General features: G+C 43.1%; 1 protein-coding gene across 1 annotated transcript; it reads right to left on the minus strand.

Annotated features, from left to right (window-relative positions):
• Positions 1 to 2,887: 2,887 nt before the first annotated feature.
• On the minus strand, positions 2,888 to 11,346 carry LOC104030020 (hyaluronidase-4). The gene is given in 6 exon segments (XM_075727808.1): positions 2,888 to 3,277; positions 4,402 to 4,481; positions 6,519 to 7,039; positions 7,041 to 7,314; positions 7,317 to 7,416; positions 11,197 to 11,346. Coding segments are annotated over 6 exon segments (1,515 nt in total).
• Between the last annotated feature and the right edge of the window lie 3,555 nt (positions 11,347 to 14,901).

Below are 14,901 nucleotides of genomic sequence, written 5' to 3' on the forward strand. Positions count from 1 at the left end.
CAGGCTCTGCATGTGGGGTACCCTCCTGTAGGGGGTAACCTGCCGTGGTTTGGGAAGTCATCACTGCAGGTGGTCACTGGCACACTGAAGATCTCGGCTACTTTATCCGCACAAAATCATTTGGCCTGCCAATACTGTTGAGAGAGAGAGATACTGAAATTTGATAGATACTTCTTGAATATCTGAAAGCCCAGTTTCATTGTACTGGCCTGTGCTTTGTTGTTTGCTTCTCTGGGCTGTAATAATTAAGAATTACAATTCTCAGTGTAACCAGGATTTTGAGGTCTTCCTTTGAATGCAGAATAGCAGGACAGCACTTGAAAAATTGTTTGAGACTTTGGGGCACACACACACACACATACCCCCCCACACACACACACTTTCTCTCAACAGAAAGAAGCAATATGACAGAGCTGGTTTGTGCTTTGATAAAAAGCTATTGTACCTCTGCCTAAAGAGGAAACACAGCCCAGATCCAAACAAGATCTTACATGCCTGGCTTGACACTGAAGTGGGACACAGGGTGCTCTGACCAAAACTGCTATCTCCAACAGCATCTGCCCAAGTTCTCTTTATGTCAAAAACAGCTAAACCCCACTGTACCTAAAGTGGTCCTCAGGAGGTGCCTTCCCCCTCCTCCAGTGGGTTAGCTTCTAATTTAGTTGCTCCACTTCAGTGGATATATTGGGTGGGAAAAATCTGGGCCTGTGCACCTGGATCCATGTTTGGATACCAAGGAATATCACAACATTTATATAAGATGCATTAATGTATTACAGACAGTTGCTAATTTAAGACATTCTCAGAATAGTTTGAAATTTGATTTTAGAAAACACTGGTTCTCTTTCCCATTGTTCATTTACTACGAGTTGTAAGATACAATCTTAACGAAGACAGCAAGAAGAGTCAAAACTAACATCTAATCCAATGTCACTCAGAAAACATTGAGACATGCTGTTTTTCTGTTAGCATGTAATTCAGTCCTACAGCACAAGCAGAATGTCAAATGAATAATTTTTACATCTTTCCTTTGAAATATCCATCACAATCAGCACTTTGATTTTAACAAAGTATATTTTTCTGAGAAAGTTGTTCAATCAAAAAAAATTCAACCAGAATATCTCTAGTTTTCTTCACTATAAAAAAAAGCTTTAGAAAATTTTTAGTGGATCTCCTTAATTTATTTTTTGAAAGAAATAGCCTGAATTTAATTTTTTTTCTTTTAAAGAAGGATCATTCTAGACTCAATTTATTTCTTATTGATTTGCTGCTGTTTAGTCAGTTTTTCCTAACTTAAATGGAATTTAAAATATTTCTTTCTACAAAGGAGTTCTGTCCAAAAAATTAATGAAAGTTCTTCTCACTTGTGTTCAGCTATTAACATAGTGTTTGTTCACCTTACAAGCATTTGTTTAACACAGTTATTACAGCAATAACTCACTGAGGTTAGATATGAGGATAATAGCATATGTTTGAAGAACGAAAAGCTGCTAAGAGGTGCAAAATCACAAAGGTCTAAGCCTGATGGGATGTTTCTGGGACAGAAGGAATAATGGAGGCCAGTGGGAGTTGGATGGTATGTTTCATGGTTCCCTGGGTCAAATAGAAAAAAGCGGGGAACTCAGCACAGGTCTCATAGGTCCCTTATTTGTCTTATGGCTATTTGTCTATTCTTTTTCTAACTACAGAGATTCTAATATAAAGACACAATTATTTCACATATATATTATATGTGTGCATATTTATATGTATATTATTAATAACCAAATGGTTTGTAATTGTTTCATTCAAGTTAATTCTCTTTCAAGAATACTTAACCCCTGGGAAGCTGGGAAGCTGAGAAGCTGGAGGTTGACAGAGTGCCCTGGAGATATGCCAGGTATGCTTTCTGCTCATGGTCACCTCTAGAAGAGCATTCTTCTCCCTGCTGCCTGGAAGGAGAGCCCTGGGAGCATTTCCAACCCCTCCAGAGGATGGATCTTACAGTGGCAGTTGGGACATAAATAAGTTTCTTGTTGAAGACGATAAACTTGCCTGATCCTTGTTGATTGCATCTCTATAATAGCCATGGGATGCTTTCATTAGCTTTAAATTTAAAAGTCATTGGAGTATTGTCATAGATTCAGGATGGAAGAGATGGAGTTACTGTTCCTAGCACTACTTATTAATTTTATTTTAAAAAGACATGGCATAAAAAAACCACAGGGAGACACTTTGTTGTTGGATTAGAATATATGCATTCCTTTCCCAGTAAACACACTAATCAACAGAGTGCAGCTTGTCCTTTTTTTCCCTGATCTCCTTTCTCTTTCTTTCATTTCTTTCTACCTAGTGGAGGACTCAAAGTGTGAACACCTCCATCATGCAGGACATGAGAGAGGAAAACATGGACTTGAATTCACTCAAATGGAAAGGAAACTAGAAACCTCCCCCCTGTCTTCCATTTTCTGGGATGATGCTCTATCCAGTATGCCATCCAGTAAGAGGTAGATATGGGTAGACTCTTCCCCTTTTTACAAAGGGAAAAAGTGAACTTCACACTATTTTTTTCCAGTAGTAGCAGGCTTCTGCTATCCTTGTTGTGGCTGTCAGCCAGGCAAAAACCTGGCCTCTAGCCTCCTAAACAGCCTGATCTCGGAAGATGGGATCAAGTCTTATTCCTATGACCTCTGTGTCTTGACTCAGCCTTCAAGGTGCCCCACTCTCTCTGTGCCTTGTGGGCATTATGCCTCCGGGCACAGCTGCAGGGTTTGAGTTACCTCTGGGACCATGACATGTCCAGTCCCCAGCTGCAGAGCATGCGAGACTTTTTGTTGGATCCACTCTACCATCCCTCTCGACTGACTGAAACCAGCCCTTTGACTAAGCAGCAGTTAGAAAAGACCTGTCAAAGGCAAAGGAAGAGGCAGATCACTGCAAATCTTCTGGATGGGGCAGAGTCTGCAGAGCTTCCTGGATGGTCATCAACAACTTTAACTTCCACACAGTCAGTTCCTTCATAACCCTGCTAACAGTGGCAGACAAATGTCTCTGCCGTTATTTCCAGATCTTCATTTGGTGCCTCTCATCTCACAGTAAATCCTTGGTCCTCCAAGGCATCTATCCAGAAGCTCTTAGGATTTAAATGCAGGTCTGTTGAGGCTCTCCAGGTTCTTTGCACACATTGTCCATTGTCCTGACACAGATGCCTGCTGTGCACCTCAGCCGCTGCTGTGACATTGATAATGTAGGGCCCTAATTCCCAGTCAGCCCATTTTTGCACTTTTGTGCAGTTACTCTGGAAATAGTAGAAAAGAAATTTTATCTAATGTCAAACTAACCACTCTATTTTTTTTCTTTCTCTTTCTGAAAAATATGCAATATGTAAGTAGCATTAATTAACTCATTCAGCATAACTTAAATTTGACAAATTTAAAGGATTATTAGGAAATTTTATACAGAAAATATGACCCAGTGGAGATGCAAAGGGCTTTAGCAACTTGCACTCCCCAGAAAACACCACAGCTTGTAGATCTACAAAGAAGCCATGATGTATGCTAGAAATGCAGGTGATGACAGCATGGCTGTGTGGCAAGAGTGTGGGGTTCCGGAGCTGATGCTCCAGGGCTTTGCCTTTGTCACTTGACCCAGTTGGAACGAAGTTCACCCTCGTATTCACATTCACTCTGACAGAAACCACAGCTGAATATTTACAAAAATTGGCTGAAGTAATTGAATTTACTGAGGACAACTGAACACTTATTTTCAGCCATTCATTCTCATGCTGGCTGGGTTTTCTATGCTATCTGCCAGGATAAAAGCAGCCCAGAACACCCATTTCACACAGCTTTAAGGACAAAGTCTTTTCTCATGACAAAGTTTGATGTGTGGCTGTCTGAAAGCTCCAGGACATGATGAAGCCTCAGAAATCAATCTCTGATTTTAATGTGGCTAGGTCTGATATCATGTATTTCAAAGCCTCTCCATCTGATCTCAACAGCCTGCTTCATTTCGCTTGCCCACACACAGGCACAAATAAGAGTTCCCGTAACCAGACAAATTGCTGGGCACCACTGGCATGCCTAATCGGGTCTGACTGATGTGCTAATCAGGCTCTAGCTGACTTCCTGGTGTTTTATCCAGCTGGAATGGATAATATTGAGGAACTGTCTTCCAGAATGCCTGGTATTAGCCATTGGCTTCCTTCCTTACCACTGGTTGCCTGTGAGCCTCACAAGACCTTGCTGAGCCAGGAAGAATTGACCATGTTCCATGGTCATCCTGACTGGGGGACAGCAAAGTCTGGCTAAGCAGTCAGCTCTGCTGGTACCAAGTACTTGGAACTGGTGCAGTCAGACAGTGTCTATTAATAGGATAAAATGAGGATCTTACACATTGCATTTAAATCAGGCACAGGCTTACCTCTGAAGAAGTTAAATTCATATCTTGCCAAATAATGCCCACAGCTCCCCGGGCACTCTCTCAGATAGTGTTAATAAGATCTTAGTACAGTGAAAAGAGTGAAGACATCACCGTCAGGCTAATTCAGCATTTCACAGCCTTTCTAAAGTAATCCAATGGTTTGTTATGTGGCTGTCTCTTGGACTACGTTTTCTTTTCATTCTGGTCCCCATGAACTATATTTTATTGTGGCTAAAGATCTGCTGTCTAGAGTACAAAGATTATTAAACATAAGTTGCAAACTTAGGTACTGCCTGAGATGTTGGTAAAGCAAGTGAGCAAACACTGGGTTACAATTTACTTTGATGCAAAATTTAATTGTAATTATTTGATATCTCATTGATTACTAGAAGCAACTTAAATCTTTTCATTAAAGTGTGATTTTTAACATGAGAATTCCCCAAAGCATTCCCTCAGTTCTGTTTTTGCTGATAAGGGGAAGAAGAGCACCATTCTGCAATGTCAATCAGCTGTTTTCCCCATCCCTCTCCAATTTGAAAGCTGTGATTCCAAAGACATTCATTGTTCTTGCTGCTTTCCCTAGAAGCTCACTCAGCTTCTTATAAAAACCTTAGAAAAAGTGACTGTAAATAGGCACACACTATAGGAGGGAGAATGCTGGCATTGTGCAACCTTAAATGAAAAGGTAAAATGCAGCACTTTGCAAATCTTAAGAATTTCAGTTTCAGTTTTTGTCCTCTTACTATGTTTGTTTCAGAGAGATGTCTTTCACTGTACCTTTTCCTCACATCGCAGGCTTTAAGGGGAGGGTATCTGGTGCTTGGATGTTTATCCTTAATTTGAATTAAGGATCAGCAACAAGTGAATTACTATGCCACAAGCACTGAAGATGAAAGACCATCAAGTGACTCCCTAGCCATCATCATCTATTTAAGGGAGATCGAGGGCCACAGCACATCAAGAATCAAAGTAGAGAAACTTCACAGGAATTAGTTGCCTCAGGGGGAAAAAAGGTGGAAACTGGGTATAAAATGGCAAAGGGGATGCACACCAGCCTGCAGGAGTTATTGATATCCATCTATCCTCTTCTTGCAAAGATAAGGAAGGGCAAGCTGGATAAAAGCACCAAAGCAGGTACCTACACCTCCTTTAATCCCTAAGAACAGGCATTTGCCTTCAAGCTGGAGAGAAGCGCAGCCCCTTACTGGGAAGGGTAGTGGGTGATGGCAGTGCTAGGAAAGTAGTGGGACCTCATAGGAGAGGGAGCTAATGCTCCTTCCCAGAGAAGATGCCAGCTTCAGACTCTGTACGTGGGCTGAAAGACTGAATATAGCCTTTAAAAAGTGAATACAGCTCATTTGCTAAACTCTGAAACACAGAATTTGAGACCTGCTGGTAGTACAGTCACTGTCTACAGGGGAGAGCTAAGCTGGGGCCGTGACAGACATGTTATGCTGCCTTTTCACAGGAAACCTATTGTCTTCATCCAATTTCTGGGAGGATGTCCAGAATCACATAAAGAAGGACTAGGGTAGGACACTTGTCTTGAAAATATGCACGCGCACGCGCGCTTGTGTGTGTGTATGTGTGTTCAGCTCATGTGAGCAGTACCCCTTGGTTCTGGTGCACTGTTTGCCTGCTCCAAGGTAGGTATGGGACTAAATTAAATGTTTTTGAGATGGAGGCATGCAGAAAGACTGCTGGCTTCAATTTCCCATTCTGACATAATACTGAGCAAGTTACTAACATCTCTGCCTCAGTTTGCCTTCTATAAAAGGGGCAGCTATCTGGGGATTAGTTAGTGATTGCATACCTGAGCAGAAGGAAGTACATCAGGGAGGATTAATGTATTAACCACCTCTTACGTACTACATCAAATTGCTGAAATCCTTCTAATCCACTCAAATGCATGTTTGAGTATAGCATAGTGATGAACTAAAGAAAAAAAAATGGTATTTGAGACTGCATTTTTTCTTCAGAACACTGAGCTCTTTAAAGTGTGTGGACAATTAACATGAACCAGCAGAGCTGGCCCAAGTTGGAGGTTTTCCATCCTGATGCACCATATGTAAGAATGGTTAAAGCATAAATGCAGCCCACATTGTTCCAGCAAAAGCTTACCATAGACAGAAATAATAAAAGTTCATCTCTATAACCTAGTCGAGTATACACAAATACAGGCAAAGCATAATCTTGGGATCTCATGGAGGAAATCCTTATAGATTCATTCTCCCTAAACTGAGAAAAGTGCAAAATATTTTGACTGTTTCCAAGGGATTTCTTAATGCCAATGGAAGGATACAGGGCTGCACTGCTATCCCAGAGCCAGGAAAGTTCATTGTTCCTCAAAACTTCACTCTTTGGGCAGGAACCAGTGTAGTTCTGATCATGGAAATTGTAATTGTGACAGTCAGGGTATAAACAGTATCCCCACAGGCCCTTTGGTCTGCTTTTCATTCCTAATGCAATTGTTTCCTTCATAAAAGCTTTTGCACTTTCTTCAAAGGAAAGTCTGGCTAAATGTTCAACATCATTTACTGAAATATTCCCTTCCATTTTGGTTAGGAGTTTCTTGGACTTTCTTCTGTAGACATTTTTTGCATCCCAGTTGCAGGCCCACTGAGGCCTTCAGTACTCCATCTATGACAGCTAATCCGCTGAAGTCCTTAGCTGGGGTGTAATAGTTAATGTCACGGCTGGCTTTTTCCAGATGAGTTTGCAAGCTGAAGTTCTGGGGTAGGTCACCATGAACAGGGACTTCCTGTGATGTGTACCAAGGATAACAGCCAAGCCTATTAAAATAAAATACGGTCACATTCTGCCCTTTTGCTTTAGCTAATGGGATTCCAATTATATGGAATATTTCCAGGTTCAGTACGTTGTCATACCTCAGGGAGCACAGGTCTGTTGGTCATTCCAGGTGGCTGTGAAAGGCTTCCTCTCCCAGTCCAGTGGTCAGGCTGGTTTCATAGCAAGGGAAGTCCAGATGAGTGTTATGCGCAGCCATGCCACGGGCTGAAAGGTGAATGATGCATTACATCGTCCCGTTTTCAGGCAGTGTTTTCATGACTTAAGAGACAACATTAGGCAGATCTCCCAGTTTGTCTGTAGAAGAGGCATTAGTACTTACTCCATATATAGCTATATGAATTGTTATCAGCTACTTCTAAGGTATCTACCATGCTAACACTGAAAAAACAAAGTGGGCACACTCTAACCCAAAGAAAGAGGGCAGAATCCCAGCTGAAGTAAAACAGTGTAAGTCGGTGGAAGTCAGCGTAACCACAGTTGCTTGTCTCATCAATCCAGGTCTTACTGAAATCACAGAGGATGTTGTCATCACTTCAGTGAGCCCCAGGGTGTCTTAGTGGCTGTGGCCACTGCAGTTGGAAATATTGATGAAGAAATGGTTTTCTTATTCTTCAAGCTTTCTCCATAATAACAAAGGTAACTATAAAATCAAACCTTGGCTTTTATCACCATCTTCACAGCTTCATGAACATCCCTGACCTGTCTAGTACAGTGCCAGCCAGAGATACTCCAAATAGCTCTAAATAAGCACACATATTTCATTGTCATTCTGCAGTACGATAAAGGGATACAAGTTCAAACCCCTGACAGCAATAAAGCAGATCCATGAAAGCTTGCTCTGAGCTATTTATTAGCCTGGCTGCACTATCACATGGAGCTAGTGCCTTCCAGACCAGCTCTGGTAGCTCTGAGCGGCACTTCATTTTGCAATGTGAACTTCGATGCTAAGGCCTGTGGCCACTGCTACGAGCAGAATCATTAGTCACAAGGTCCCTGCCCACTATGTGTGTATTAAGCAGAAAAGAAATCGGATATACAGCAAAACCTGCATACTTATATTATATGTAAGAGAGAGAGAGTCTTATCTGTCCTTCAACTCCAGGCTCCCCCTGCTTTCAAAACCCTGGGGAAAACCCGTGCAGCTGTATAATCAGCCAGCAGGGATGATCATGGATTTGTATTTGAGTCCTACTTGAAGTTCTTCTTCCTCAGTCCTTGCCGGTTTATCTGTCCTGGGATTGTGACCTGCTGGAGGTGAGGATCCTGGGTTTCATATGGGCAGCCAGATTGTTACATATACTAAGGGGAATAGTGCATGTATGTTATTCTTCCTTTGTCTCAAAACAGAAAAACAATCAGGCATAGCTTTGTACCTGGGGTACTTTTCTGAACATCCCCACTCCCCCATTTCTTTGCTATTTTAGGGTAGCACTAGCATGACTTAATTTCAGGTACCTGCAGCAAAAATATCAACATCCAAGGTAGCCAACCTAGGAACTTTTAATAAGCCATGGATGCTTTTAGGATACAGTCATCTGACAGTTTGAGACATCAGAGCGCTCTGAAGTGCCCAAGATGTGCCTCTTCCTCCTGCTGACCAGGCAGGCCATCCACAGGACAATGCAGTACAGTGTAGACGCTGCAGAACTCAATGTTTCATCAGAGAAGTCTTACCCCATAAGACTCACAATACTTTACGTTTAGTGAAGAGGAGGCCCAGGTTTTCAAAACCACTATCCACATATCCACAAGTGCCACATCAGCATTAATGGACCTTTTGGAAAATGGTGTTAATGAAAATTAGCCTGATTTGCTGAGTACCTCTCAGAAAGCGTATACCATGCCAAGAAATCGAACTCAGCAAAGCCACTCAGGGCTTGTCAGCATTACAGGCCAAACAGAATTTTGTCACTAGAAGGCTGTACAGCTGAAGCTGGAAGATGGTGGACTGGCTCTTGTGAGGAGACAGCCAAACCAACGACCAAAGGACCAGCTTTAGAGTCAGGCTCGCTGCCCCCATCTCCCCCAGAGGGATGGAAAGAAGGAATGGGGGGTCTTGCCAGCCCAGCAGTTCTGCCCCTTACTCCAGCCATGCCTGGGATTAGCATGTGCCTCTGGCTTTCCAGGAGGGATGCGGGGAGCCTGCAGCAGTGGTGCCCAGCAGTTTGTTCTGCTTTGCCTACAACCAGCTGTGAAATGCAGGGACCTTGCTGTGCTGGTGCATGATCGCTGAGCGCTGTTCTCGCAGTTCAGAAAGAATCAGAGCTGTAAGAAAATCCTGCCAGAGGGCAGCAAATCCCTACAATTACTTTTTTTTTAAAAATTGCAGCTTGTGATTCTAAATTGCAGCATGTTGAGTTCCCCCTGTGACAGCTGTACCACCATCCTGCCCCTCTGCTTCTGCACCTGTCACAGTCTGGATGGGGAGGTGGGCTGGGCACATCCCTCCGGTATTTTACTCCAGGTTTCAGGGAGCACTTCCCATGCAGGACTTGTGTCATTTGGCACAATGCACCAGCAGCATGTGCAGCGGCCACCCGTGCCCTGGGGCACCTCGTGGCATTGCCCAGTGCACCACAGACCCTGGGGCAGGCAGGCCCAGCACTGCCCAGCCAGGCTGCACCAAAACCCATGGGGCTTGCCGGGGGCTGCTCTTCCTGGGGTCTGCCCACTGGTGGGAAGCGGGGAGGCTCAGCACTGCTCCGCACCGTGGGTCTGCACATCTCCCCTCAGGCAGGGCTGGGGTATAATTAGCCCTACGCTTTACCCTGTGCTGGATATACTGATTTGCTGCCCCAAGGCTCTCTGAGCTGACACACGGGAAAGACAGTCTCAGCAAGCTGAAAATAATAATGAATAATGAATAATGATGATGGCAATGATGATAACAGTAATAATAATATTACTACTATAGGTTATTGCAGACTGCAGGGAAGTGGCAGACCACCCTGCCCCTCTGAGAAAAAGCTGTCATGGGGGACTTAACACAGAAAGATATTTGTAGTCACTCTATTATTAAGGAGGAAACAGTTACCATTTTATATTCTCTGTGAGGGAAAATCACTGAGGTTTACTGACTTCTGACTTTATTCCATTTGATGCATCTAGCCATCACGCAAGCACACACGTGCTCCAGCTGGGAGCAGGCTCTGAAGTCACTTGTTTGCAGCATGCAGGAAGGATTTCCTGCGCCCAAGCTCTGCTCAGTATTTTTCCCTTTACCCAGGCTTTTCAAATTTGCTTCCAGTTGTGCAGGTTTGCATCATGCTAAAAAATTCTCTGCCTCTTTTTGCTAGGTATTTCTTTCATTTGTGTCTGTCACAGCTGACAAAAACCAGAATTAATGTATGCAGTTATACCCCTTCTGCTGATTATATTTTTCCTGTAAACCAAGGCAACACGGAGACAGCCCATCTTGGTGCCCAGCTGACAGTGAAAATGCACAGTGGGCAGCTATTCCCAACAGAGAGAAAGTAGAAACTGTATATCTTTATTAGACAGAAAACAGCTCTAGCTAAGAGTAAACAAAATCAGCTTAAAACAGGCAGTTCTGAATTGAATAGAAATAGAGAGTACTTGAACTAGATCACAAAATAGCTGGCTAAATGATAAGAAAAAGACTAAGCATTCATCAGTTGATATAAAACCTGTATCCCTCTCCCCCATTTAATCTAGAGCTGAGGAATGTATTTTCAAGCTTTGGCATTTATCTTGTAACAAAAATCTTCCTCCAGTGACGTTACACTATTCATATCAAGGGATTAGAAAAATTACAAATAATTAATAAAGACAATGATCTTTTCTTCTTTCTGGTTAACATTGTTACAACAATATGACATTGATGCAGCACAACCTTGATGGGCTTAAAACAGGCAGTCTCAACAAGCAAGCTGATCGCCAAATGCCCTTATCAAAGATGTGCATGGTTTTTGAAACAAGAATTTCCACACCCACAGAGATCCAGTAAAGCCCCTGGAGTTTTACAGAATAATCCTTTTGTTGACTTTCTATCAGCACAGCTAAAGCTGATACACTCAGAAGTCTGATGAGCTGGAACAAGTTTTGTCCAGTTGAAGTCATGCTGTCAGCAATGAATCTTGCTCTCTGTGCCGGATCTGGATTTGGCGGCAACATGCTCGGAGGCTGGTGACAGAGGAGATGACCCTGAGAGCTGCAGAGCTTGCAGCAGCCTCAGGGAGGACAGTATGTGAGGATGCATTCCTGCTGTCCTCCACCTTCCCTCATATGGATGGGGGCTTATAAGACCAGGGCATCCTTTAGCAATTTGCCTTGCTGACATTTTGCAAAGCACCTCTTTATGTTAGTAAATGCAGAGTACTGAATATGCAGCATAATGAATAATAAAAATGGAGCAGGACCTCACCTCATAATTGTCTGACTCTCCCGGTGACATTGGTGGCTTATTATAGCTGAGATTCAAGCCCCTTTAGTACAGTACTTCACTGATCCCGATGAAGGTGCTAGGAATCCTGAGCAGCATGAACTGCCAAGGGACATTTTGTAGTGTTTCAAATTTAGGGCAGGGCACCCTCAAAATGTTACAAATTAAAGTATGAATCTGTTGCAGCAGAGCTATTTCCCATGGCAACTGTAAGGAATAAGCTGAATAAAGCATCAAAAGCTATAATTCAGCATTTTAACACATGTATGGTAGGTTGGAAGGCAGGTACTGATAGCAATTTTGTGGTAAATTTTAAATTATTAAGATGAAAGATTAGGACTATTGGACAGAGAAGAGCAGATTTTAGCAGACAAGCTACGAGTCTGTGTGGGGCTCATCTGGACAGTTGTCCGGCCTCCGTCAGTTCCTCAGTTCCTTTTGCCACCATAGTGGACTTTTCTTATTATGTACATGAGACCACTTGCATTCTGGTGGCCTACTACATTGCTGGAGTCCTGAATATGGAAAATGAAGAAAACTGATCAAGTGCCCTTATGCAATTTACTTCTCCACTTTATGGTGCATAGAAGTCTCTCATCTGTAGACAATTACACCTGACAGTTGTCCAGCCTGGGAGATTAGACTCATGCTTAGTCCTAGCACAAAGGCAGATGGTTTGATGGATTGATTTAAAGTCCCACTGGAGCATCCATAAAATCAGTCTTTATGCTTAGCTTGTACTTCTGTGATGCTCTTGATGCCAGTGACTGGGTCATTTTCTGGCATATGCTGAAATAATCACAAAGCATCTTCGGCCTATGTCCAACCTGGCAAGGTTCTCAGTGCTCCATAGCACAATTTTCCCCCTGTTTTAAGCCTAAATGTTTTCCAGTACCCCCCTTTTCCAAAGAGGGTATCCTTTGCACTAGGGGCTATATTTTGGATGCTATAATACTATAGAATCAGCATAATGGCCTCAATCCTGGAATAACCTGAGTAGTCTGCATTGCTATTACATTGTCTTCATGTGATAACATATTAAAAAGTTATATGTATTACACCATGTGCAAAGCAGGGAGATTCACATTCTTTGAGAGTACGTCAGCCTCAGGATGTGAAGACTGTGTTCAGGAGCTGGCTTAAACAGACTCCCAGGATGCCCAGGTTTCCTGCCACGTTGCTTGTTTATCTGCAGTTCAAAACACCCACTGCACATTTGGGAGATGTGCTTAGAGGACCACAACACAGTGTAGCCAGCCACCGGACTTCACGCTGCGTTAGAAAAAAGTGGGAGCCCATTTTAAGGCATCAGAACTGCTTGGGCTCTCCCTCTCCAGGGAGCTCCTGAGCTCCATGGATATGTGTGTCCATGCAGCATGGACCAGATACAGGCTTCATGGCGAGTAATTACTATCCTATTTTTCCTACATTTCTGAGGTTACTGAGGGAAAAGATCAAATGCCAACAGATTAGTGCTGACTTATTCCTTATAGCATTTTAAATGGTGTTGAACTGATTCTTTTAAGAAGTAGCTTTCCCCTCTGTTCACTTTCCTGATTCAATTGTATAGTAATTCCTAACTGAAAACTAAATAAATGATGGTTGATGTTCTGAGCATGTTCTTCTCACAGAAATTAAACAAAAGGTTAGCCCTGCACAATAGGAAGGAGTTGCCTCTCCTCCCACTAACAGCAGAGTTACTTTGTATTTGCACTAGGATAAGATTGTGCCCCTAGACTGTGCAGAACAAGCACCCACATGCACACTGGAGTGATTACAGCTTGTACCCAGCACCAGCAGATTCGGGTGACATTCCTTTCTTCCTACTCCTACAGAATAGCTGTAACATAACAACAAATAAAAGCATTTGATTTCCCTGCCCCCCACCCTCCCCAACCAGCTGAGTATTACATTAGAACTAAATGTTATTGTTGGAAGAAATACAACAATTCAGTGTTGTCAGTCTAAGGGATTATTGCAATTATTTTAAGCCCGGAGTCATGTAAACCTTGGTAAGCCTTATGTATGGATGGAGACTTCGAACAAACCTAATGAGCTTCGTTCAGTGGCCATGCCCCCGCGCAGCCTCTCCATCTAGCTCTCATCAGCTGCCATACGACCTGCTGCTTCACTGGGAGCACAGAGGGGATATTTTGAGGAACTGCTGCGGACCGTAGGTGCAGCAGCTGGTAGGTGCTAGGAACTAATGCACTAATGCCAGCCTAAAAGGAAAAATCCAAGGGTGAACAAAGCAAACATGAATATTTCATGCCTGTTTTTCAGCTACTGCAAATCAATAAAGATATACCATCTTATGTCAGATGAGGTTGTGCCCCTTTAAGAGCAGAGAAATCATGACAAAATTAAAATAGAAATTGCATTCTGGAAAATCACAAATCAAGTGCTTTCTGTCAAAAGTAGGGTAACTACCTCTCAAATTAGCATCTTCATTGTAATCAAGTCAGTTTATTATTGGGTTTTTATCCTCAAGTCAGTTTATTATTGGGTTTTTATCCAAGTATACTCAGAGATTAGTATTGCTGCTGAGGTATGAATGCAACAACAGTGCTTTCCTTCCAAATCAAGGTGCAACAGTACCTGAATTTCTACAGAGGCCTAGGGAGAGCTTGTCTTATTTTTTGCTGCCTCCAGGTTTAGAAAAATTGTTACTAGTCCAAATTCCACAAAAAGAAGTCTGATGCTGAGACTTAAGAAAAGAGTACTTGTCTGTGGAGCAGTCTGAAGTTTCCAAAGGGATTCAGTTCATGTTTGTGTTAATTAACCTCAGGCAATCAGTGTCACTTACCACTGTAGGTACTCAAGGACTTTCCAAGATCTTTGTGCATGACTCAGTTTCACCCAGCTTGAAGAAGCACCTTTGGTAGAGCAGCAAAGTGTCATGCACTGGCCCTGCAGCCTGCTGAGGTTGAGGAGGAGCAGGAGGAAGATCAGCATCACCACCGGGGCCTGTGCTCTTACATGTAGGGGACTCCCATAGCAAACAGCCCCCACCAGCGCCTTGGGTCCTCCCCGTGCCTGTGGAGCCAAGGCAGCCCAGCGCAGAGGAGGTGATACCTGGCACGAGCCTGTTTTAACATCCCCATTGGGAACCTTGTGCTGAGTGTTAAAATGCTCATATTGAAGTTCACTCCCACTCCCCATGGGGAGAAGCATGAGCAACCATACACGGGCACAAGTGGTAACAACACAAGGTGAATGCAAGTGTCAGCTTAAGAAAACCCAGCTGCCCTGGGTGAGCATGACCCACTGCCCAAAACGCCATCGAG

The sequence above is a fragment of the Pelecanus crispus genome, chromosome 1, assembly GCF_030463565.1.
Source record: "Pelecanus crispus isolate bPelCri1 chromosome 1, bPelCri1.pri, whole genome shotgun sequence".
Taxonomy (NCBI): Eukaryota; Metazoa; Chordata; class Aves; order Pelecaniformes; family Pelecanidae; genus Pelecanus; species Pelecanus crispus.